Source organism: Aspergillus tubingensis (assembly GCF_013340325.1).
Source record: "Aspergillus tubingensis WU-2223L DNA, scaffold_11, whole genome shotgun sequence".
Lineage (NCBI taxonomy): Eukaryota > Fungi > Ascomycota > Eurotiomycetes > Eurotiales > Aspergillaceae > Aspergillus > Aspergillus tubingensis.
The window spans coordinates 1579933-1604765 of record NW_023336285.1 but is presented as its reverse complement, the minus strand read 5'-3'; the positions used below and the strand labels follow the sequence as shown (position 1 = coordinate 1604765).

General features: G+C 49.4%; 6 protein-coding genes across 6 annotated transcripts; 2 read left to right on the top strand and 4 right to left on the bottom strand.

Annotated features, from left to right (window-relative positions):
• Positions 1-1487: 1487 nt before the first annotated feature.
• AtWU_09882 (putative bZIP transcription factor) lies at positions 1488-3466 on the bottom strand (the record flags this gene model as incomplete). Its single annotated transcript, XM_035504988.1, has 2 exons — positions 1488-2589; positions 2658-3466. The coding sequence occupies 2 exons, from the start codon at positions 3464-3466 to the stop codon at positions 1488-1490; spliced, it is 1911 nt and encodes a 636-aa protein (XP_035360881.1).
• Positions 3467-13091: 9625 nt separating this feature from the next.
• On the bottom strand, positions 13092-14712 carry AtWU_09881 (CCCH zinc finger protein; the record flags this gene model as incomplete). Its single annotated transcript, XM_035504987.1, has 4 exons — positions 13092-13824; positions 13877-13988; positions 14040-14615; positions 14667-14712. The coding sequence occupies 4 exons, from the start codon at positions 14710-14712 to the stop codon at positions 13092-13094; spliced, it is 1467 nt and encodes a 488-aa protein (XP_035360880.1).
• A 439-nt stretch (positions 14713-15151) lies between these two features.
• Positions 15152-16501, bottom strand: AtWU_09880 (transcription factor IIF subunit TFG2; the record flags this gene model as incomplete). Its single annotated transcript, XM_035504986.1, has 4 exons — positions 15152-15541; positions 15604-15800; positions 15851-16115; positions 16202-16501. 4 exons carry the CDS (start codon positions 16499-16501, stop codon positions 15152-15154), a joined length of 1152 nt encoding a protein of 383 aa, XP_035360879.1.
• Positions 16502-17293: 792 nt separating this feature from the next.
• On the top strand, positions 17294-18600 carry AtWU_09879 (COP9 signalosome subunit CsnD; the record flags this gene model as incomplete). Its single annotated transcript, XM_035504985.1, has 2 exons — positions 17294-18511; positions 18568-18600. 2 exons carry the CDS (start codon positions 17294-17296, stop codon positions 18598-18600), a joined length of 1251 nt encoding a protein of 416 aa, XP_035360878.1.
• A 566-nt stretch (positions 18601-19166) lies between these two features.
• On the bottom strand, positions 19167-20348 carry AtWU_09878 (uncharacterized protein; the record flags this gene model as incomplete). Its single annotated transcript, XM_035504984.1, has 3 exons — positions 19167-19970; positions 20027-20097; positions 20162-20348. The coding sequence occupies 3 exons, from the start codon at positions 20346-20348 to the stop codon at positions 19167-19169; spliced, it is 1062 nt and encodes a 353-aa protein (XP_035360877.1).
• Positions 20349-22789: 2441 nt separating this feature from the next.
• On the top strand, positions 22790-24420 carry AtWU_09877 (aldehyde dehydrogenase; the record flags this gene model as incomplete). The annotated part of the gene is made up of 4 exons (XM_035504983.1): positions 22790-23250; positions 23299-23692; positions 23758-24209; positions 24276-24420. The coding sequence occupies 4 exons, from the start codon at positions 22790-22792 to the stop codon at positions 24418-24420; spliced, it is 1452 nt and encodes a 483-aa protein (XP_035360876.1).
• Positions 24421-24833: the final 413 nt, after the last annotated feature.

Genomic DNA, 24833 nt, shown 5'->3' with positions numbered 1-24833 from the left:
TATACAATCTCTTTTCTGTGCTATGAGAAGGATAAGAAAGAAGAAAGAAAGGAAAAACTCAGATGAGAGAAGAATCGGGACCCGTATTTATAGCTGCTCATCCCAGGAAGAAATGGAATACAATCGCCGCGGTGATGGTCGTTTACAGTGACGGGGATACGTAGTGACGGAGACATCCAGTGACGGCGTAAACGGGATGTAGTGATTTGGAATATGAGGTGGCGTTTTTACGTTAATAGACAGGGTGGAGAGATGGACAACCCTAAGAATTTAGTAGGCTTTTGATCGTGAAATATGATAATCGTGAATTCGCACCTTCACGATATCTAGGAAGGTAATATGCCTACAGTGACGCGTATATCAGACGAATGATCTCATTCATTGTCAGTAGCTTACTAGTACTAGGCAGGATTTGTATGCAAGTCCGAGACCGGAAGACTTTTATTCCATGAGGTTGTCCAAACTCCTTAAATCATTGCTGCCAATACTATATACAGTACAAAAAGGTGATCCACAGATGACAAACGAAATATAGTCTCTTCAAAAGAGTGGACGGGACAAGCCCAAGATCATCTGTGTCATGCCACATGCACATGCACGGGCATTTGTCAAGTATCTGACAAAAGAAAGTAAACGAGTGGTAGGTTGCAGAGCCATCCAGTATGGCTTCTCAGCAGACCCAGATCGAATCATCATCGCAACATAGACATTAACAGGCATCCCACATCCCAAATCATAAACATGTCAGTCATATCATAACAATCATAGCAAATGCCACTGCAGCCCAACCTATTCCCCACGCGATGCACGCAAAACCAAAACAAAATCAAAAACCACAACAGTTCAAAAGCAATGAAACAGAAACCCGAATCCAAATCATATGCAAAATGTAAGCAAGCGCTCGATATGTTCCGTCCCGTTGTTCCGTTGGACTGCCTGCGACGCGCAGGCAATGTCCCATGGTGAAATTCAAAAGATGCCATCCGTGAAAGAAAGTCATAAAAATCGACGAGCAGGTGTGGAGGTAGATGTAAACGACTGCAACATATTTCAGATGCTCGAGAAATCCACACTCAACTCGGAGAATGAGAAAACGCTGGTACGCCGATAAAGCCGAAGGAGTGCGAAACGTAGAACAACATCGCTAAATTGTCAGACGAGGTCATCATGAAGCTAGTCCGTAAGATATATCCAGTCGAAGTGAATGGTAAGCTGTCTATGTATGTATATGGCTAAATCTGGCTAAAACTGGCCAACAGTCGTATGTCGTTAAAGCATGTAGAGAGAAGGTGTACGTCTGTCTAACTGTAGACGACGTAAAGGAGGCGGAGGTGGAAGCACAGAACTCGATCAGTTTGCTTGTTTGGATGCAGAAGAAACGCAGGCAATGTAACTTTGTCTGGGCACGGTGGAGAGAGAGGGAGAGAGAGGAGAGAGCTGAGATGGGCGATGTACGGTCGGCGTGACCCAACCATCGCGGGGCTAAACTACTGGCTGAAGCCGGAGTCTTCCTCCTTTACGGGGGCGACACCATATTCCTGAACCATGCGTCTGAAGTCTCGGATAACCTTTTCAGGAACCCGGTCCCACATGAGGGAACGAGAGTAGACTTCAGAGGTAGCCTTGTTCGGAAGCTTGTGGGCAACGTTACCACGCATCGCAGCGAGCGCCTGCTGCAGATTAGAAGGCTGCTGCTGCTGCTTGTAGTCGACACCCGCATCATCAAAAGTCGTCAAGGAGTTGTACTGGTCCGCGTTGAGAGCGAAAACCTGCTCCTGTTCCTGCTGCTTGGAGGGCATGGCCAGGGTGTTGTGGAGTTCATCCAGGTTCGACGGTGCCGCTGTGCCGGTCATCTGAGCCATCTCGGCTCCAGTGATGGTGGTAGGCATGGGCATGGCCGACGAGGAAGCCACAGCGCCTTGGCCCTGAGCAAGCTCGGGCGGAGAGGAAGACAGAACAGCCCGGAGGACATTCGCGGACTCAGCGCGATACTCCTCCGAGAGCTGAGGCATGGAGCGAGCCGACAGCGTAGAGCTGTTGGATGCAATGAATGCTCCAAAGAGAAGGCACATGTAAAAGGCGTTCCAGCTGAAGGGGTAGTCGCTGGTCGCAGACTTTTCCTTATCGTTCGTGGAGACCACCAACGAGGAAGAGTGTGCCGTCGAGGTGGGAACAGACTCTGCGTCAAGGGAGAGGCTGTTCACCATAGTAAAGTCTTCCCAAGGACTGCTGTCCATGGTCAAGTTCTCAAAGTCCGAGAACTCGGTGGCCATCGCAGGAGCGGCGGTTCGTGCGTGTCTCTCAAGCTTCTCCACGGTCTCCTTGAGGATGTTGTTCTTCTTTCGAAGATCAGCAGTCTCCAAGGTGTGCACCCGGATCAGTTCATCCTTCTCCATGTGCATGGTGTTGATGTACTGGGTGATTTCCTGCTGGGCGGCCATCCATTCGCTCTTCTCGCGAAGGAGTTCGGCCTCCCGTAGGCGCATGTTCTGCAGTTCCTCCTCGAGGTCGCTAATGACCTGGGTGAACTGCTTCTTCTCCTCTTCCAATTTCTCGGTGTGGAGCTTCTTGCGCTGACGGGAATCCAGACTAGAGGACAAGATTAGATACGGGCTGATGTCATCATGTAAGGGGGGGAGGGGGCAGTGGGTACTTACGCAGCTTGACGGTTCCTCAGCAGCCGCTTCTGTTGTTTGAGTTCTTTGATCTCCTCCTCATTGGTCGACTGGCTGATCAGCTGGTCGATGTTGCTCAACGTCCGTTCTGCAGGAATCTCAAAGCGAGCGTTCTTCTTCCGGATACCATCCCGGCGCACACTCAAGGGGGAACTGTTGCGGTAGGTCGGACTCTTGGTTGGCCGCGACATGGCATCAGGCAGATCCGTTGCAGCGGGCATCCAGCCCTGACTGGACTGCGGCGACATAGCCACAGTGGCAGGGTGGGCGAAGGCCATGCCGGGACGGTAGGACATAGAGGGGATGTTGATGGTGCTGACAGGACCGACGGCACCGCCAGCAAAGGGGGCTGATGAAGCGTGATCCAACTCGGAGGGAAAGTGATCGTACATGGCGGTAGGAGTGCAGGAGCCCGATTCCTTTGCAAGCTGCCAGGAAGCCTGGTGGCCGTATGGAGCGGATGGATGAGCGCCGTCTACCCGCATGAAAGGATTGGGGGCGGTTTCAAAGAAAGCGTGGCCGACTTGGGAGTTGTGACGGGACTGTGTGCTAGAGACGGATTGGGAGAAATCGGACCAGACGGAATCTCGATGCGCAAATGCATCGGGTGCATGGTCATATGAGGTTCTCCGGTGGTCGGCAACAGTGGAAGGAAGTTCGGGGGAAGTAGAGTCGAGGATCTTATCATCAAGTACACTCATGTCGTCTTCTTCTGAATATGACGGTTTGGCATCCAATGTAGAGGGGGATTGTTGGTAGAAGTCAAAGGATTGTTGAGAATACCTTGCCATAACTGTGAATGTGTATATGACGAAGATAAAGGTGAAAAAAGGTGGCTTTGATCAAGGAAAAAAGCCCGTGGTTGCTTGTAGAGCAGTCAAGAGGCGGTGTGTAAAATAAAGGTTCGGGAAAAAAACAGGTCAAGAGGTGCGGGGTTTTAGGGTGGTTGGTGAAAGTATTTAGAAAGTCTCAAACTTGTGAAGAATGGGAGGAGTGAAGATATAACCCGTGAGATGGAAGACGAGAGAGTATAATCTCGAAAGAGTCTCAAGGGAGGAGGAGGAATGGGGGGATAAAAAAGAATAAGGTGGGAAGAGAAGTAGATCGATCGGGTGGTGGTCAAGGTGTAGAGTAGTAGAGAACTAGCGAAGTGGAGGCAGGAGAGGAGCAGGGGAGGAAAGAAGCGGAATAAGTATAATATGAAGGAGGAGGGGAGGAAAGGTAAAATCGAGGTCTCTTGTGATCAGACAGAAACCTCTCGCGAAGAGAGTTTGAAGTTCAGTATAATTGATTGATTGTGATGGAGGACAAGAGCAAGTGACAAGCGGGAGGGGGAGTCCATATATCCTTCGGGGCTGAATCAGGAAACATGCGATGAGGGAGTCCCTGACCAAGTTCAGAATAGTAAGACTGCTTTTCGACCCAGCACGAAAATCTTAGGATGAGTGAATATTTTTTTTTTTCTTTCCCAGAAATTAAAAATAAAAATAAAGAAAAATAATATTCAGATTAAAATCCCAAGAAATAAAAATTGCGAACAAAAATAAAAACACTAACTATAATCATAACCATACTTTCTCTCTGGGACCTGACCCATAACCTACAGACGGACCAACAGCGGCAATCATGGGGGGAACCAGAAAAATAGGCACTAGAAAAAAATAAGGGAGAGAGAAAAAATAACAAAAATAAAAATAAAAAATAAAATAAGGAAAAAATGAGGAAGAGAAGCAGAGTGAGTGAGCCCAAGAGAAAAACACCCCAAAAAAACCAAAACCAAAAAATCCCACCTAATTCCCGTGCCCATGATTTTCCCACGGCCTTCTTTCTTCCCTTCTCCATCGGCCCTAAACAAAGTAGTAGGTAGAAACCACAGACCACAGACCCATCGCTCGCACTTCCTCGCTCACTAATCGGCCGCACCCCCAAAACCACCCAACGAGCATCCGGCGGTCAGCGGAAAAGTCAAAAGACGAGGCGACATTTCTGACTGCTCCCGAGATTAACGAGGAGCGATCATTGGATGCTTCGTTGGGCAGACGTGCAGCTGGCAGGGGAACCTTTGGGACGAGAAGGGTGGATGAATAATCATCGTTCCTGGCTGGTTACTCGTCCAGTGCTTTTGACTAGAGACGAATCATGATCGTGACGCTTCTCGTGTAGTACCCATGATGATTGATCTTATCCCCTGGGTTGGTAAAGGTTGAGGTTATTCACATCGTCAAATGTAGGTACTTGCTAGCGGACTAAGGAGGCTAACTAGCGAGAATATTGCTGCCCTGGAAGAATCCCGATGATCGCCTTGCCGGTAGTCTACTATCTACTGTAGTACTTTATTGTAGGCCTAACCTTCTTCATTTTATTTCCCAATTACATCAAAGGAAGCATCACCATTATCCGTGAGATTATACTTACTACTTACTACCTAAACCATCTAGCAATAGTAGTAGAAACTAGAAAGTAGGAGATACCTACCGACCTTAGTAAGTGAGTATGCTTTTCACCAGACGCGACTCATACATAGTGCAGGATGTGATAGATGATAGGCCGAAGGAATTCGGTGGGATCTTCCCCCCCAACTGTCGCATAATTAGAATAGAATAATAATCAACCCTAACCGCCAAACCTAACCAACAATATCGACAAAGAGCCCTCGCCCGTCTATAACGGCGGCTATATGCCGTTGCCTGTCTCAACTAACCTTAACTTTTGACTTTTGGAATACCAACATCAGTCAATCATCCGGACCGATGGATAGCAGCTCGGGATGAGTTCTTAACTGGGACTCTACTTTTCGTAGATACTACCCTTCCCAGTGAGTGCCGGTCTCCGGGTAGAGAGTGGGTTAGAGACCGGAGTCGTACGAAGTAAGTCCGTGGTAGGAGGAGTAGGGACCATAAGTTTCCATGCTAGTATAGTTAGTTAGTTAGATGTCTGTAAGTAGTGTAGTGGGTGCAGAAGGTGGTCGGTATCAGAACCATGGTTAGTATTACGGGTGGGGCCACAAATCGGATATCGATAGCCTATCGATTCGATCATTCCTGACAGTACGACCCCTCTATCCGATACAGTCGAAACTTCCGTCAATCCATGTGCCTGTCCTCCGTCTCTCTCTGTGTCTGTCTGTCTCTCTCTGCCAGTCGCTTATCCCGTAGCAGCCCGAACTCAGGCATGCGTTTCCCTTCTCTATCCCTCCCGACAGTAATCAATCACATCCGGGAACGCAAAATGATTGATTGGTACCTGGGGTCCAGCACACTGGGTTCATGGTTTCAAGCACACACCACACCACAACAGAACCCCTCCCTTCCTATTCATCCTCAGGTTCGATGATGATCCCACAATATACGTACATATGTAGGTGGGTAGGTACCTGAACAACAGGCCCGTTCATCCTACCAGGACCTGAGGAGGAGGGGGGCTCTCTTGGCTTCTCGGTGTTTTGGATTTGGGAAAGATGATGCCCAAAAGAGGAGATCGTCTGTGCGCTCAGTCAGTGTGCATCCATCCCATGATCGACCCCTGGGATAGGGCGAGTCGTGAGTTACAGGACAATACCAAGAATACCAGACGATGAGGCCATACCCCCCTCCCTCCCCCTCATACTTTTTCCTTCCGGTGGGAGGAAGAGAGAGCAGGCGGGCTTGGGATCAGATGGACGGACTCAATGTCATACAATACGTACGGAACACCATCACCCATCCCACACCCCCGGGCATGAAGCGTATCGCCCTCCAGCCTTCAGTTGCGGGCATGACCAATCATTCGCGCGCGCAACAGTGCGACATCCCTCATGGGCTGAGAGGAAACTATTTCCATTGTGATCATCAGCATTGCACGCCAGAGCGCTGGGAACCAAAAAGCTCCTGAGGCTGGATCAGGCTGTTGATGCTGATGAAGAAGTACGGAGTGTTTCCTGCTAAGACCGGCTTAAAGGAGAGAATGATCCGATGGGCTAGCATCGCATCCTTCATTGAAGCCCCGTTCTTATCGTAATTCTTATTGTTGGTGTGATATGCCCGTGACAGCAGCCTCTCCCAAGCCTAGATGTTTGCTTTCACTTGCTACCATAATCATTCACCACCACCATGCTATACACATGCTTCTATTTTGCTTTTTCCCCTCCATAGCACCTTGATAGAGAATTTAGGAAACCACCACGAATTCATCTCTGGTACCGTTAGGGCCGGCCCGTAGAAGGGAGATCCATCCAACCCATCCAAAGAAGTTGATCCACAACCAATGACCACAAAGAAAACCAACCCAGCCCAGTCATTCCACGGGTGGACGACAAATCAAAAAACGAAAACAAAACAAAAGGGCCCTTTTGCCATTTCGGTTAGACTGGGTCATTGCCTGCCCGCGCGGCCCCTTCAATCGGCGCGCGCGCATCGCATGCACACCCGTTCTGTTGCGACACACACTCACTCACACACACACGCGCGCCCGCCCGTGCTTTTCGAACCAATTCCATGACAGATTACCTGAAATGCACATACCGCACGGAAGCTGCAACTCAGATGCAGAAACAAAAAAGCACGGACACACACTCTCTCTTTGGATTTCATCTTGGACTGGATGTCCTCCAGTCAGATACAGATATTAATCAGGTTTACGGTTTGATTGATTTAATTTTATTTCTTTTTGGGGATGATTTGCCGAGCGGGTGTTTTTATTTGCTTTTTTGTTTTCTCGATTTTGGCGTTGGTGCCAGGCTCTTAGTAGTTTAGTTTACTGTAAGTAAGCAAGTCACTGACTTACCTACCTACCTACCTCTGTGCTTCACTAGTCAGGCAGGTAGGTAGTAGTCAGTTAAATTACCTTTTTTGGTATAAGCACCACCATCAACTTATGGAGCTTAATCCACTTTTGACGGTTCACCTGCATTTTCTTTCTCTTTCTTCGTGTCGTGTGGCGGTTGATACTAGTATCTAGTAACTGTTAGGCTAGCCATATCCACTCACCCTGTCTGTTTCGTCCTTAGGTAACCGTCTTACCTAAGTAACTACTTACTGGGTAACCTCAACGGCGGAGTCACGAGATGGAAGTCATTCATCCATCCATTCAGTCAGTCTATCGACCGAAAAGAAAATAATCACAAGGGAAAAAAACTTAATGTTTGGTAATTTCCCAATTAGGAAGGACACACGGAGTAAATTATCATCAATCGCATCCTCCATCCCGTCCCTCCCTCCACCTGTGACCATCACCAGTAACAGAATTCGTCATCTATCTACTAGTTAGTACTTACTCCGTACTTTACCTCAGTTTACTTTCCTATTACTCAACTAACTGAATACCAGAAACAAAAACTGATAATTGCCAGTAATTAACCCCAGGTAAGGCATCACTGCTTCTTCCCCCTTTCTTGCACTTTTTCCTGCGGGGAAACCGAACCAATCCAATCGATGTCATCGCATCTCGCTCGGATCCTTGGCCGTGCGCACCGCACGATCTGGGTTCTCATGCAGAGACAGGGCGAGTTTGGGTTGAAGCATATGGCCATCCATGGTCATGGCCCATGGCCAAGGCAAGAAACGGTTTGCGCCTATCTTTGCTTGGCTTGGCAGGAAGCAGGAGTAGAAGCAGAAGCTAGAGCTGGAGCTGGAGCTCGAGCTCGAGCTAGAGTTTCGAGCTTGGAGGTGATGTGATGTGAGGCTGTTGTTGGTGGAATGTGATTTTCTGCAGATAAGGGGTGAGGTAGATTGGTATGTGCCTTAACTAGACATGTGCGTTGCCTTGGTTTGCCTTGTCTGGGTGTTGCCATATGGCTTGTGGTGTTTCAAAATATGTAGGTAGGTACTAGGTATGTTACTGGATAGACCTACTAGCAGTGAGTGAGTAGTACTCTGTAGCAAGCATTGCTTACCCATCCTCCATGATTGGCTTAACGCAGTGATGCTACAATACATATCCTCAGACACTATAGCATCACAACTACAGTAAGATCACTCCTCTCATACTACTACTACTACCTGAAGAACCGAATGACGTCCGAGAACCTTCCCCTCCAATTCGGCCGATAGCATGATATCACAGCATCACCTTCCCCCTCCTCCTCCCAAACCAACGTGTCCTAACCCCTCTAATTCGAGGCATCAATATCCCGAAAATCCTCAACATGTAATTAAATCGCAAGCAGCGAAGCATAGTACATAGTTACACAACAATGCCTGCGCCGATCCACATCCACCGCCCCAAAGCAACAACAAAACATAACATAACATAGTAACATAGATAGTTAGTCCCCGAAATCCTACAGTATGCACAAGGACCGAAGTAGCAATTAGAAAGTCCACTTACTTACCGCCAACTATCTACTATCGATAAGATGAAACAGACCAGAAGAATCCAAGACCCACTCACTCACTGCGCTATACTACTTATTTACTAGAATAGTATGCTGCTAGTTAGTCGAGTCGGCAAGCAAGTAAAGCAAGCTTGGACGTCGTCACCGACCACTTAGACTACTGAGTGTGTACCTACGCGGAGGTTTGTTGGTATGTGCGCTGCGTAGTAGCAGTGCACCAGAAAGTAGAAGAGAGGTATGAGTCACACTGCCTACGGCTTCCCCTCCTCCGGTTTGTTTTCTCGAAGCTTTACCGGTCTAGATGATTTCCTGATTGGGATGGAATGGAATCCGTGTTTTGTGCTTGTGCTTTCTCCATCCATCCCCCTTGATGACTTGGTGTTTCAGGATGTTGATGAGCTAGGATGGATGGAGCTGTTGTTGGGGTTTGTATGTGTGTTGATGTCATGGGTTAATTCTGTTGCTTACTCTGTAGGCTTAGCCTTACTGGGTTGTGTTCATGTTATTGGTATACTGTGTAGAGAAGAATGAAGCTATTGTATGGAGTAAGATTGGATGCCACGTTTCACAGGTAGACAGGCAATTTTACCTTGTGGTACGTATAATCAAGGACAAAGGCGGGATGGGATGAGAAGGAATTGAATGTATCGATCATCTCATCTACGCAGCGACTACTACCGATGTGCATTGGTATCGGGTACGCATGGAAATCCCAAAAGCAAAGAGTCAGTCCGTAAGCATGTCATATCCAGGGCCGGCAAAAGCAGCGGTGCCCGCTATTCGCGACAATCGCGTGGAACGTGAAATGCAAAAGAAGACACAGAAAAGAAAAAAAAAGCAATTAACTTGCCCTACATATGCCTGCTGCTGCTGCTGCTCCTGCTACTGCTGATGCAATGCATGAACTTTGCCGGTGTTCAGATCATCTCATGCACCAAGTGAAGAGGGGACGAAGGAGCGGATTGCATCCCGATATCGAGTCAGAAGCAAATCAGCAGTGAACAACAAAGACAAGGGAAGCAAACCCAATCGGATACGAGCCAAAAAGACAACTTGAAACAATACCCTAGAAGCAGTATTCTTTCTTGGTGTTCTTTTTCTTTCTCATTTCTGATTGGGCTAAGGCGAATCCTCATGGTGATTTGGAATTGCAGCAAAGGAGGCGAACATGTACGGTGTGCAGGAGTGGGTGGGAAGGGAAGAGTTGGGTGTGGGTATGGAACCTGACCGTTATTCAACCCGGGGTCCTGGATAGGATCAGGCCGGGGGAAAGGGGGTGGGTGGTCAGCGGCAGACAGACACGTGAATGCAGTCGACAAGTCTAAATCTGATTTCTCATTTCGAAATTTGCCATCAGGACAAGGAGAAGGAGCATCTCGGGCCTGCCGTGACTGGCGACCTGTCCCCATTCCGGGTAATCGCTCGTCTTGCGATGACGATGCCGAGTGGCCATTCTGGCGGTGTACACCAGCCCCGGGTCCAATTGAAAGAGGCGAGAGAAGCGACCGGTGGAGTGGTGCTAATTGAACGGAAATTAAGACTTCGCCTCTTGAAGAATCAGCGCATGCGGGCTGCTATCTAGGGAATTGGCCGTCAGCAATGGGTTGAGTTGATTCTTTTTGGCTCTTACAAGGGATCGGATTGGACGTGATGGTGGCTCGACCACAATCATAACCACACTGCTCAGAAGCCAATGGCTTACGGACGATCGACGACGATAGGCTTATTCAGAGAGGATGCATAAATTGTGAGAACATTGTCATACTCGAATTGAAAGAATTAAGGAAGCTCCCGGGTCAGTGGGTCGGTCAGTCTCGTTCTCGAAGATTGGCTTTCTCGGACTCGGTTGCATGATACCATTGTTGCCCAACGAGGCTGCTGATCGTATAAATTTAGTAGTTTGCATTACGAAGCAGGAAGTAGAGAGCGATGGAATGAGGTAATTCTGGGAACTAAATGACTTGCAGTTGAGAATTGAGGTAGGATAGGATAGTAAGAATAGCATCTACTCTGTAGAACTGGAATAGTTCATTGCTAGGCACCAGAGTTGTAGTCAGTCAGCCAGTTCCTAGGTACAGAACAAGCAACTTCCAGCAGCAGCACCGCCCCAAGTCACGTTTCCCGGCCTGATCTACGGCGTTCCGCCAATCAGCGGTAGGCTGGGCATCCAAAGGAACAAAAGAGCCCTGGTTGACTACTCACCACTACGAAGCAAGTGACTAGTAACTACTAGTAGTATATCAATCTGCGGTATCATCTCCAGTTCGGTCCTCGACTGCAGTGAACAAAAGAAATTAACATAGTGGACCCCGTCGACCATTCTCGAAGACTCTGCCTATCGGATCCCACTTGCATCTTCCCCAGAAAGCTAAACGAGGGGCACTTCTTCGGGTAGATACCAAAGTAACTATCTGAACTAAACTAAAGATGCAAAATATCGGTGTTGAAGGAATGTCAGTCATTGGGCCATTCCCCTCGTAACTGATCCATCCGAGCCAATTGGCGGTGATGCTTGTCATCAGGCACAGACTGACCGACCTGCACCGGTCCGTGATCTGATCGCCTTTTTTTTTCTTTTCTCTTGCCTTGTACCTTCATCCTGGTCATCTATCTAGTACCTAGTTGGTTAGTTAGTGAGTAGGCAGTATGGATATTCCCCATGCATACATACAGACTACGGCTTGTGGCATGTGGCGGTAGGTCGCTAAGGCCCCCTCCTCCCCTCCTCAATCCCCGGAACAAACATCGTGCCACTGAGACCCCCCAAGGAGCATTTATTAATTATCGCCTAAGCAAGGTCCCCCTGCCGGTAGTAATCGGACGGAGCAAAGATTGTGCGTACAGTTATGTACATGTATGTACTCTGTACGTGAGTAGGAGGATTGATGATAGGTGCCAGGACATCCGGTCCCCGGGCCAGGGCAGTAATAGCAAGCCACGAGGCAATGGGAAAGTCGGGACTAACAGACATGAAACAAGACCCCAGGACAGGTGTTTCAACTCGACTTGCTTAGACTCGACTACTAAACAGCCTGGCTGGCAGCTTCTCGTTGGTGTCCGCAATCCGCATCCGCATCAGCACGGTTCAAGGCATGGCATGGCATGGCATGGAATGGCGGGTGTCGCGTCTCATCGTCGTCCTCCCGGCCGGCCCTGATCGCTCCAACCGGCACAAAGAACGCCCGTGCCATCCCGGAACACGCGGTAAGTAAGAGTTGGGTTAGGTAGAAAGAAAAAGAGGGACTCGGAAAGGGAAAGAGGGAAAAAAGCAGCGTGGCTCGCCTTGGTCCATGCGAACCATATGGGTAAAGCAGCCATTGACAGGGCTAGGATTTTGCAGTGCACCAGCCAGAGACCAGGTACCTCCCCTTAGCTGGTTATCTTCACCGTTAGTCGCTACACTAAAGAGCTAGCTTGCATTGCATTGCATCGGACGCGGATCCACGCTGTGGGGGTCGTCGGCTTTGATCGTCTTCGACCTGACTTCCTGTCAAGTTGGGGGAGTATGACTCACACGTCGGTCTGCTTCTGTCTCCCTCTCTCTGGGGTCGCCATGTGAGGACACAGGGGGATGGGTACTGCCTGACGCCCCGGACTCACCCTGGGCAGCACGTGTGGCTAGTCTGAAGCAATGTCTGCAGCAGGGAAGTAAGTGAGATGTAGCATACAATAAACAGAAACTGAAACAAAAAATTGATATTCATCTCCATTGGTATGCTACCTATAGCTTCACGTCTCAACACACAACGTCATCATGTAAAACTACATTTCCAAGTGTCATTCCTTACCAACCCATAGGATTTATCCAAGATCGTCAAACGGACTCGTATACACACCGTCTGCAAGTAAACAAAATGCTGAACGCATAGGGGTATCTTCATTTGCGACTGGAACACGACATTCCGTAAGGCATCAAACTTTCAAGGCAGGCATTGATTGGCCACTATGTAATGAATTATTTCCCTCTTATTCTCTGTTTCTTTCTTTCTGCTTTATTTGCTTTTCTTTCCTCTTGCCATTGCCCGTTTCTTGTTCTGTTTGGGGTATCCGTAAAATCCAAGCCAACTTCAATTACAGACTGTAGTAAGGTTAGTGGGTATGAATGTTTAAAGACGGATGTAGTCCTGTTGTTGCGACACCTCGCCAGTATCTGACTCGGCCGCGATGAGTTGGGGCTCATCCTCATCGAGATCGTCCGAATCGACGTCATCCGTGTCAATCTCATCGTACTCTTCTTCCTCGCTGGATGCATCAGACTCTTCCGCAAGGCCCGTAGCATCAGTCTTAGAAGCGGCATTTTTCCTGATCTGTCCTGCCCGATCAACATGGGGGAGGCGGCAGCGCTTCTTGTTGCAAACGCCCTCATTCGCATAGTCTGGGCATTCGTGAACGTGTCGTTGGTCGCATTCGGCACCTTTTTCGCAATATCCTAAAACCGCAAAGTCCCTGCACACAGGAGCGCCCGGGGTCACACGAACATGGGCATAGCGACATTCGGGGTTGGAGCAGCGCCCTCGCAGGAAATGCACGCAGGCAGGGGATCTGTGGGGCGAGGGCTCATGAGAGAGATCACAACTTATACCTGCATTGCATTGACCAGTCTGGAGGAAGTCCTTGCACATTGCAACCTTGTTCGGGTCATGAATATAGGGACATGTTGGTCCTTTGTAACAGCTGCCTAAACGTTTGAAGATCCTGATCAGCGTGATCCCGCAGAAGATGAAACAATAATGAGATGGGGGCAAGGGCCACTCAGGGCCTCGTGTAGGGAAAGCATTGGTACCCGTCGTAGTGAATCGCTGGCAAAGCGCGTTCTTCTTCTTGACCGTCATTGGTTTTCTATATTTGAAGTAAGCTTCCAAACTCGCCACATGGACAACACAACCGCCACCTTTTTGATGTAACTGCACCCAAGCGGTGGAGATTTCCGTTCTTGCTCCGGACAAATGCGACGCCTGCCACTGTCACTCGTTTTGGCGTAGCGTTGGCAGTATTCGGATTATCTATGACCGGTAAGCTAGTTCGCTTGACCAGAGCATCTACAGCGCACGCACCAGACACTCGGATCAGCTTGCCACCACCGCGCGACACCCGAAACGGTATGTCGTTGACGAAAACCTGATACTCCGCTGACGGGTCTGCAGTAGTTGACACCTGAGGAGCCGCGAAGCCCGTAGGATGGACTCTGCCAACGCCCTGTGCGTAACTCATAACTCTCGCCTGCTCGACCTGTGCTCTCTTTTGCGCCTTGGCCTGGCGACTCTCCTCCATCGCCTTCGTCCTCGCTTGTGTCTCTTTGTCGTATATCGAAGTGTTGATGAGCTGCATATGACGATCGCGTTTCACAACCCACTCATTTGGTGTTGCAGATCGCGCCTCACCGTCTGTATCAGTCCCCGTGCCAGCTGGAGTAGCCGATCCAGGTGTACCTGATGTTGCGTTGTTGAGGATGAGGGTACGGTGGCGATGGGGAGCTACATGACGGCCTCGTGAGTAGTGTCGTCCACGATAAGGCGCCCACCCGCGACCTCGGTAAGGAACATGTCGCGAAACGTGTTGGCCTGGAGCTATTTCACTACTGTAGGGAGACTCAGGCTGAGACTGTTGAGTTTTGTGCCTATTGATCTGGCCTGGTGGAGGTTAGAGGCCGGCACGGTTATGGATAGCTAGAATGCGCTTACCAGCAAGCTGGCTGATTTTGGCCATCAGATCCTGATCTTCTGTCATTTTAACCTGAGTAGGCGGCAAAAGCCACGTTAGCAAGTCACTCAAAGGAGTATCTTTCGTCTATACTGGGTAGCTGAATGACAGACGCCGCTGAGTTGTAAGAGATGAGCTTGTGTTGATGATGCGGATGATGAAATGACGAACGCGGTGTGTGGCGGCCGATGGTCACGTGTTCCTGCGCTTTGTACGGATGCCATTGCTGTCTATAGTCTGACAATGACTACGGAGTACGGAGTATGTTATGAGATTTTCTACTTCGAACAAAGAAATTTTCATTGACTTGAGCGATGCAGCTCGATGATATTGTTCTGTAAAAACGTGTGCTAGATGTTGGGCCTGTCATCTAGGCGCTCATAATATACTATCTAAACAGCCTGTATCAAATCACCCAAACCCCAAAGTAACGCCATGGCCCTTATGCTACATCGGATCCGTATCCTTAAACAACGTTCTCGAACTGTCCTTCGTCATTATCGGTCATCATGCCGGAAGGAGTGGCCTCCTCTTCAGAGCCATCCTCGAAGTTGTAGTCTCCCGGTGCGAGTTCATCCTTAGCATCGCTGTACATCGCATTGGCGTAGTTGCTTTCCCTCGCTTCGGGCTTCAGCTCCCAGGTCATAGCAAAGTCACCGGCTTTGACCAAATGCGCAACCATTTCCAAAGTTTGTTTGAGATAAGCCTCGGGCTGTCGCAGTCTCGCCTTGAGGTTCTTAAATGGCCAGTACTTGTATTCCCTGAAGCACTGGTAGATAAGATCCAACAGTTCGTTTTGAGGCATACGCGTGGTTTTGTTTTCCTGGGCCTTGGGCTTGGCTGGCCTCGTTGCTTGCTGGAATGGAAAGTATTTTGTAAGTCAAGTAGAACTAATAAGCACGGCAAAGGAAAACTTACCACAAAAGCACCCTTCTCTCCAGGCAATGCATTGCGCGGCTGGAGCATCTTGCCCGGAATCTTATCGATAAATACAGTCTCACGCTTCGGTTTGAGTGCCTCCAAAGCTTTCTTCTCCGATAGCCGCCGGAATTCCTCGTTCTCAACCGGAAGGCAGTTGAACTCTTCACTCACGCTCCCGACCAAAGCCGTTTGTTCTGCAACAATGTCAGCAAGACCACCTTTGTCGCAGTAACAGGGTACATACTCGGTACAGTTTTTCTGACATAGGGCTCCCATTTCTTCTTGCGCTCCTTCTTCTTCATTTCCCGCTTCATCGACTCATAGAGCGCCGAACGCGCCTCGCCGAAAACCACCATTCGATTTTCATGACCTGGGAGGTCCCTCTCCGTGAAAAGGTAAGTATTTTGCGTCAAGTGCGAAACATTTTCTGAGGTTATCGTTTGCCGTTGCAGTAGGTAGTCTTTAGGAATATCGCGATTGTCTTCTCGTGCATTTATGCGCAAACTGACCTACAAAGGTCACAAAAGTCAGTCCGTGTAACACAAAAACACAAACCGAGGTCCCTCGACAAAGTTCTTCGCAGATGGAGACATACCCGTTTGAGATCATTTTGTGTACCCTCAATCCTCATTGTTCCGATCTGAATTTCCTCGTCGTCATCGCCGGCGCTGTTTGACAGATGCGCCCAATGTTCCCATAGTGACCGGGGCAGCCGTGAGAGCCAGACGCTTTGGTTTGCAGCCGAGAAGTCTAGATCGCCCGCATCCTCATACAAGTCTTCATCGTCAATATCAGCGAGCACTGTATCCTTGCTGTCGGGATCCTGTTTGATGTATGGGTCGGGTTTGATGTATGGTGTCTGGGAATCAGGCTCCTGTTTGACTTGGGGGACCATGGCGCCACACAGCCTAATACTGGAGCGAACAAAAGTGTTGACTAGTAGCCCAACTTTCCGAAGATAGTGAAGCGATCGTAACCGAGGCGTAAGAGAGCGACAAATCAGGGGATTAAATGAGTCCAAAAGAAAGCGTCAGTGACGTACGCGATGTTGAAGCTTCGAATGGGGAAGATGCGTCGCCGCAAGCAAGAAACCCGCCGCCCGAGCGGGTCGTCAAAGGCGGTGGGCAACTTGCGCTTCGAATAGGAAAACACTAATACAATTCCATTCATACTTCTGCCTCAGCGTCCTAGCTTGCAACTTTAACATTAACCTAAAGATATTTTTTTGGATAATTTGCTTTTGCTCAATCTACTAGATACGGCTGTTCCAAGTCAGCCCCCACAATATTTGGAAAATCCGTATTCTGAGGCGGTAACCCCCGTCACTAGGAATGTATTTCTTGGGGATGTACAGGACGGAGTCTTAGTATACCATGAAGGGTCAGAGTACTCAAGCATAAAACAGGAATACCCCATTGTATCATTTTGCCCAAGGTCAGTAGTCAAAGAACGTTGCAAATCTTTAATTTTGATGTGCTGCACTGAGTGCTGTGCTTGTAGTCCCTTATCGATAAGCTCCCCAGCTTCACTTCTCCATCGGCATCCACGCCATATTCCTGACGTACACCACCTCATCAACCCCTCTGCCCATCAAAAGAACACCACTTCCACCCGCAATTACCCGCCTACTCGAGTACCATATCCCACATCAACCTCACAATCACCTACTAGTCACATAACCACACCCATGGCCTCCCAAAAAATCACCTCCGCCCTCGCGGAGATCGAATCCTCCGCGAACCCCCAAAACAAGCTGCAGCTCTACAACAACCTCCTCGGCGACATCGTATCAACATCCACAGAACCCCAGATCTCCAGAGACCTAATCTACTTCCTTGACTCCGTCCTCAGCGAAGACATCAGCATCGTCGCCGCCCGCCCCATCCTCGATTCCTTCATCGCCGTCCTCCGCAAACTCACCCAAGAAACCCAAATCAGCGTCGGTCAACACGCCATCACCCTCCTCCAATCCCGCTCCACCTCCGTCGAAGAACAAGATGCACAGATCCGCGAGCTCCTCGCAGATGCCTACGAAGCCGAAGGCCAGTACACCGACGCCGCGAAAGCCCTGCAGGGCATCCACATCGACAGTTCACAGCGGCTAGTCTCCGACGCCGCCAAGGTGCGACTATGGATTCGGATCGTGAGATACTACCTCGAGGAGGATGATACCACAAGTGCAGAAGCGTTCTTGAACCGGATTAAGAACCTGCCGAGTAAGATTGAGGATCACGAGTTGAAGCTGCATTTCAAGCTATCCCAGGCTCGTATCTTGGATGCTCGTCGGCGCTTCCTCGATGCTAGTCAGGAATACTTTAATGTTAGTCTTGCGGCGGGAGTGGATGAACAGGATCGGTTGCAGGCTTTGGCGGCTGCTATTCGGTGCGCGGTGCTCGCTCCGGCTGGACCGCAACGGTCTCGGATCCTGGCTACGCTGTATAAGGACGATCGGTCGACGTCGGTGGATGAGTTCGCTATCCTGGAGAAAATGTTCTTGGATCGGTTGCTGAATCCGGAGGAGGTGGCTGCGTTTGCGCAGCGGTTGGCGCCGCATCAGTTGGCTGTGACGGCGGATGGGTCTACCGTGCTGGATAAGGCTGTTGTTGAACACAATCTGGTTGCGGCTAGCAAGCTCTACGAGAATATTACGACCGATGCATTGGGTGCGATTCTGGGGCTCCAGGGGAGTGGGGACTTCACAGCGGGAGAGAAGGCGGAGGATTATGCGGCGAGGATGGTCGAGCAGGGTCGTTTGAAGGGGAGTATTGATCAGATTGATGGGATAATATACTTTGACGGAGGGAATGCCACTACAGGACAGCATATCCGGCAGTGGGATGCTGGGGTGCAGGGCTTAGCTGAAGATGTGGAGAGAGTGGCTACGAGCATCACCAATGCATTTCCGGTGAGTACTATCGTTTGAGTGCTACTTTGGTCTACAGTGAGCTAACATAAGAGTAGGAATTCGCAGCTGGACAGCCGACAGTGCATTAAGGGTATGAAATGATACACCATGAATCAGCAATTAGCTAGCGACATGTTTGTTTCACAGGCGTAATGATAAGAAGATGCGCAGAATACATGATATATGGTACATGTGTGTGATGGTCGTTAGAAGCGTATGTTATATCGTGCGTCGCATGTAGGTGAAGATCAGGAGCTGTGACCTGTGTCGGAAGCGATGGAACGAGATGCCCGGATGATTATGAAGATTGGCCATATCTCAAGCCAAAGGGACATCCAAGTCTGTGTACCCATGGAATTCCGAGTTGCCTCTTTGTGTATGCAAAGAGACAAATCTCATCTGCCGTGGCAGGTAGTAGCACATGCACGCGCAGGGATACAGCGACGTGCCATATAGCTGTGCGCGACACCGCTATGCGGATGGGTGTGTACCATTTCAGGCACGTTTCAAAAAAATTCGAAGCTCAGAGGGAGGTCAAACACCCTGACACGATCACTCATAACGGCGCTGCTCGCCACAAGAGCGTCAAGCTCAGTTGGCATATAAATCAAGGCGAAAGAAGGTCTGTAGAATCAAGTGTCGCAGTCGACCGACCTCATCTCAAATACCGTGGCAGATCATCTTGCCTAACATCAATTTCCGTGCGAACAGTAATATCCAGCCAGCTAGTATCATTACTCTTAACACTGGAGGGCAGACCGCCCTCACTCGAATTCGACCTTCTCGGGACACCATTCTCCAACTTAATAGACTCCGCAGTGGGAGTTTTGCGACCCGTAGCCACAAAGTTCGAGGTACTGACATCGGTATTTCCATAATAAGGGACCTCATTCCGGTACTTGTAGTTATTGCTCGAGAGCTTTCCTCTCGGAAACAGGCCTCGGATGGTGGGCAGACAAGAGCAAATAAGCCCGATAGACGGTTCAATGTGCGTCCATAGTGTAGCTTGGTAAACGGTATAGGTCATATCCGACTCGTTGATCCAGAAGAGGACGACAACGCGGAAGATACTCGCGAAGCAAACGAAGCCACCGAGGGCGAAGACGCCGTTGATGGCGAGTTTGTCTTGCCAGGAGCGGTGGAGACCCCAGATCAAGGGGATGGGGAGGGCTAGGAGGACGAAATCCATGACCACGTTGAAGATTTGGTTGACAACGATTAGGGTGTAGCCGTCGAGGCATTGGCCGTCGACGCTCTGGTCCCAGTAGGCTTTTAGGGGGCGACATTGGAGAGCGCAGGCGAGGAAGACGCCCAGGCCCCAGAGGCTTATGAGGACGTTGATGCTGAAGGATGTCCATTGGAAGGTGCGGGTGGTGAAGATGCGGCGGTAGAAGCAGACGATTGAGACTTTGATGAGGGGACAGAGGGAGAAGTAGGTGAATTGGTTGGCGAGGAAGATCTGAGGTGGGTTAGTTGGCGAAGAAGGGATGTGAGTGTGGTAGGGGCGGTTGGTACCTTGTAGAAGTTCATCATTGTCTCGTTGCTCAGTTTGCTTTGATGAGAGCCATTGCCGCCGATGGTGACCCCTTTGATTGATTATTAGCAAGGTTGAATACTATGTATTGGTGAATAATTTCTAGGATAACTCACAAAGTGACAGTTCAATGAGCATGCCAATTAGCAGGAGCATGCATGCGAAGCAAAGGTAGTCGTCCACCCCGAAATGTACTTTGCGTTTGAATCGGGCGACTATGCGTAAAATGACTGCTAAAAATGCGAGACTAACAAGCACCGTAACGATGCTTATCATTTCGACTCCTCTCGATGTAGGAGCCATGTTGGACAGGGTGTTACTGGGAACAATGGTTTTAGGATAGGAAGAATAAGTATGAACGAGTGTTTGATTGAGCGAGGGTAAGCAATATGATGCCTGCGATCATTACGCTTTGTAGTCCATTTGGGCGGTAGATATGGAAATGAGTGTTGATAACGAATGTTCAAGTGAAATGAGGAGGGTGCTGAGATATAACAAAGGCAACCCCGAGTATATGCCGGAGCATGAACTACTATGTGGACTGGGAAAAAAGGGACAGAGCTACAAAATAAGGTGGAAGCCTATTGAATATGTATCGAGTGGATCAAGGGCATCTCGAACGCTTGATCGCAGGGAAAAGTGGTAGATCTAGATATGGGCCCTCTTTCCGTATGAGGATACTCACCGCGCCCATAGAGCAGGGAGCCAAAGGACCCTCATCTTGCGAGCTTAAAAGCAAGCCTCTCATTTGCGGGTTCCTCTTTTTCCACACAATCCACAAACTGGAATTTTTGGTCCTTTGAAACGCACCCGAAAAACCATTCACCAGTCCACGCTGATAGCCTCTATGGTGTGCTAAGCAAGTGGAGCCGGTCGTATGACTTGAGTCGGGGTGGTCCCAATGTGTCCACTTTGATGTTGACAGACAGCCCATCCTCGTGGCAAGTAACAAGCCATCATTGGATTTGTAAACAGTCATACTGGTAGCCCGGATAGTATAGATAACTCATTTGGCGATATAATCGCCGCGTTTCCCGACTTGTGCTTCAACCCCAATTCACCAGGGTCATGCAAGGTAATTTCCAGCGTAATATCAGTTAATATAGATCCCAATCTACCTTCAGCTAGCCCATTTCGCACCCGGCTCCAATGTATCGGGATCTCGGGATCCACGGCCTAGGAACCCTGGCTCCAAGTGTATTAATTGTGGCGAGCATACGCAATGGGCGGTGATAGCGCCCAGAGTGTTTCACTCTCCATCATGTTGATAGTAGATCAATGAAGAACCCTCCAGACTTGGGGTAGTTCGGAAGTTTAATTTTTCTGCTATTGAATTGATTGATCTGCAATATGTTCTTCATCCCACAATCTGCAGTATAAAACAAGTTACTCAGGGCGATCGCGGATTCAATTGCACGCACTGTTGAGTGCGCATTCCGTGTTTCCGCACAAGCGGATCAGGCGATGGCTGACGAGGGGTGAGGTGGGTATAGAAGAGCCTATCGGGAACCCTAAGGAACTCAGATGGGTATGTTCAGCCCCGTGCTCCTTGAAACTGGAGAACTGTGGTTTCATTTCCTCCAATCATGAACGACTCTGCCTAGTTCCAGTCATTTAGAAATTTTCACTCATCGCAGCAGTAATCAGCCAAATTGTCCCAGCTACTCCACTGCCCTGGTTGAGGTGGTAATAATGACTCGCAATGAGGCATGTAATCACACACAGTGGTCTTCGTTCAAAAAGGCCATTAAAGTCCAGCCATCCAGGTATCGTCGAAGTTTCCTCACTTCAGGCTTTCTTCCCGCTTCTCTTTCCGTTCCATGTCTGTTTGATCCAAATGCTTTTATTTGCCGAACCACGGGTGGCTTTTTTGATCGACAGCCGCCGGTTCCCAAAAGGGCCGAGCGTTACCTAAACTCAACGATCAACCTCGGCGCTTCCGAGGAAAGGTACGTGGAAGGCAACAGTCTTGAAATCTCTCACGTCAGCGAGCACATGGCTTGCAATGCATAAAGTTGCGGCTATTGGAATAGTTTCCTCAATGGTCTCTGAAAAGTGGATTGGCGAGCCACCTTAACTGGCCCAGTATCAACAGGGTTCCATCCCTGTTCGTGTGCAGCACGCATGCATAACATTGATCGACTATATATGTAGTGAGATGAGACTTAGCATTCTTAGCTGTCTAGTATTCACCACAGACTACTGGTAAGACATCAGGGGTATGGAGTAGGGAGTAAACAGTACTGGTAAATAGTGACGAGTCGTAACTTGGATTTGCCGTGGCATGAAACCCGAGAGTACTCCGTAGAACCCCTATCTGAGAATTGGTCTCCTTCCAAGTTTATGCCCTTCACCCTCGTTGAGGATGGCGGCACTCTCAACGTAGCGAGTTTCATATGTGTATAGGATAGTGATTTTAACTTTAGGGAGAATACATTGATCCTGGGAACAATCCTGAGGCAGTTGTCACACGTGGCTGGAGTGAGGGCTTCCCCCCCGCCGAGCTGGAAAGGTGGGGTCGTGGTTGTAGAATTGGCTTTGTTTGTGTAATCAATTGACTCCTCGGCTGATTCTCCCACCGAATGCAGGGTCTTCGATTGTGGTTCAGTCCTTCAAACAACATCTTACCTATTAATTCCGATTGCTAACCCCCTGGTGGGATACCCCTATTGCCTGAATGTTTCGTTTGTGAACACATACTATCGTTTGTTTCTACCCGCGCCCATACTTTCACAGACCCTACAATGGCTGCACCTCCCCGCCCACCGGTGATCCCCTTGATCATCAACGGTCAAGAGGAATGCACGGGCTCGACCTTCGACGTCATTAGCCCCTATACCAACCAGACCTGTTGGACAACTGCATCAGCCTCGGCTCAAGATGCCATCCGCGCCGTTGAGGCCGCAGAGGCCGCGTTTCCTTCTTGGTCGCAAACAAAACCCACAGTTCGGCGTGATCTCCTGCTAAAGGCAGCCGATATTCTGGAGAGCCGCCTCGAGCAGAATGCCGAATATATGCGAACTGAGATGGGCGCAGATGTGGGTGCGTCACAACATTTCATCGTTCCACTCGGGATCCGCATGTTGAGGGATATCGCGGGGCGCATCACTTCCATTTGTGGTAGCGTCCCCGTTGTCGAAGAGGAGGGCCAAAGTGCCATGATCTACAAGGAGCCCATGGGGGTGATCCTCGGGATCGTGCCCTGGTATGCCCGTCACCATTCCTACATGTGAATTATCGACTGACCTAGCAGGAATGCTCCATATGTGTTTGGAGTCCGTTCTGCAGCCTGTGCACTTGCGGCGGGCAACACGACTATCTTGAAATCCTCTGAGCTCTCTCCTTGCTCGTACTGGGCACTTGCGCGCGCTTTCCATGATTCAGGCCTGCCTGCTGGATGTCTGAATTTGGTATCATGCCGCCCCCAGGATGCCCCCGAAGTGGTTAACGCCATGATCGAGCACCCGGCCGTGCGCAAGATCAATTTCACCGGCAGCACGGCCGTAGGCAGAAAGATTGCGGGCGCTTGTGGTCAGAATCTCAAGCCATGCTTGATGGAGTTGGGAGGCAAGAACAGCGCCATCGTCTGTGCAGATGCTGATATCAAGACTGCTGTAAAGGGAGTTCTTGCGGGCGCTTATCTGAACGTATGTAGCTCGCCTTTACACCATATGCTACCGTATTCTCGCTTCCGATGACTGATTTTGCATAGTCTGGCCAAATCTGCATGGCAACTGATCGCATTCTCGTTCACTCCTCCATTGCACCCGTCTTCATCGAGGCGCTGAAGAAGGCACTCACATCCAGCGTAGACCCTGCGTCTCAGCCTCCGACTTTGGTGAACATGGCGTCAAAAGCACGGGTTAGCAATCTCGTCAAAGATGCTCTGGCAGGTGGAGCCCACTTGATTCACGGATCTGTAGACCACGACTCCGCTCAATCAGACAATGGCGTTCGGATGGCGCCTGTGCTCCTGGGTGGTGTCAATGAAAAGATGGCGGCTTGGCAAGAAGAGGCTTTTGCCTCCTTGGCAGCATGCATGATTGTTGAGAGCGATGAAGAGGCAATCAAGATCGCCAATGGTAGTGGCTATGGTTTGTCCGCGGCGGTCTTTACCGAAGATCTACGCAAGGGCCTGGCCATGGCCCGCAAGATCCAGTCAGGGTAAGCCATTATTCCTCTATCCGTCTGTGCCTTGAAAGAAATGCGAAAGTAGCTGATGTTTTGCAGTGCTGTCCATATCAACAGTATGACCATCCATGACGAAGCTGTCCTACCGCACGGTGGAGTTAAGAACAGTGGATGGGGCCGCTTTAATGCATCCCAGGGACTGGAGGAATTCCTGGTTACCAAGAGTGTGACGTGGATGGATTAATTGAAAGTTGCGGAGCATTCTTCTATATACAAACCGACGTCAATTTAGCATGATAATCTTATGACAGTTACTGCCTTAAGGGCATTAAATGCAGAATGAAAGGCCTGAGGGTTCTCTAGTATTTTCAGTATTTACCGGGATTCCAATGATTCTCCGTATATCCAACTGGAATAACCTTTTGCTAATCTGGAATGGACATCGATTGATCTTGTAAAGACTATTGATGCCTACTTACTCTGACTCAGATTTCAGTACTCCGATAGATGCAAGCTTGTCTTTTGACATGTGACTTAGGTTCTCTGGTTACTGACATACGAGGCGACCAACAAGTCTCACCGTACTAGTACTACCTGGGCGGCTTTCGATCATGTGCCACACGGCCAAAAAGGTTTGTGTTGTGAACCTCAAGCTTG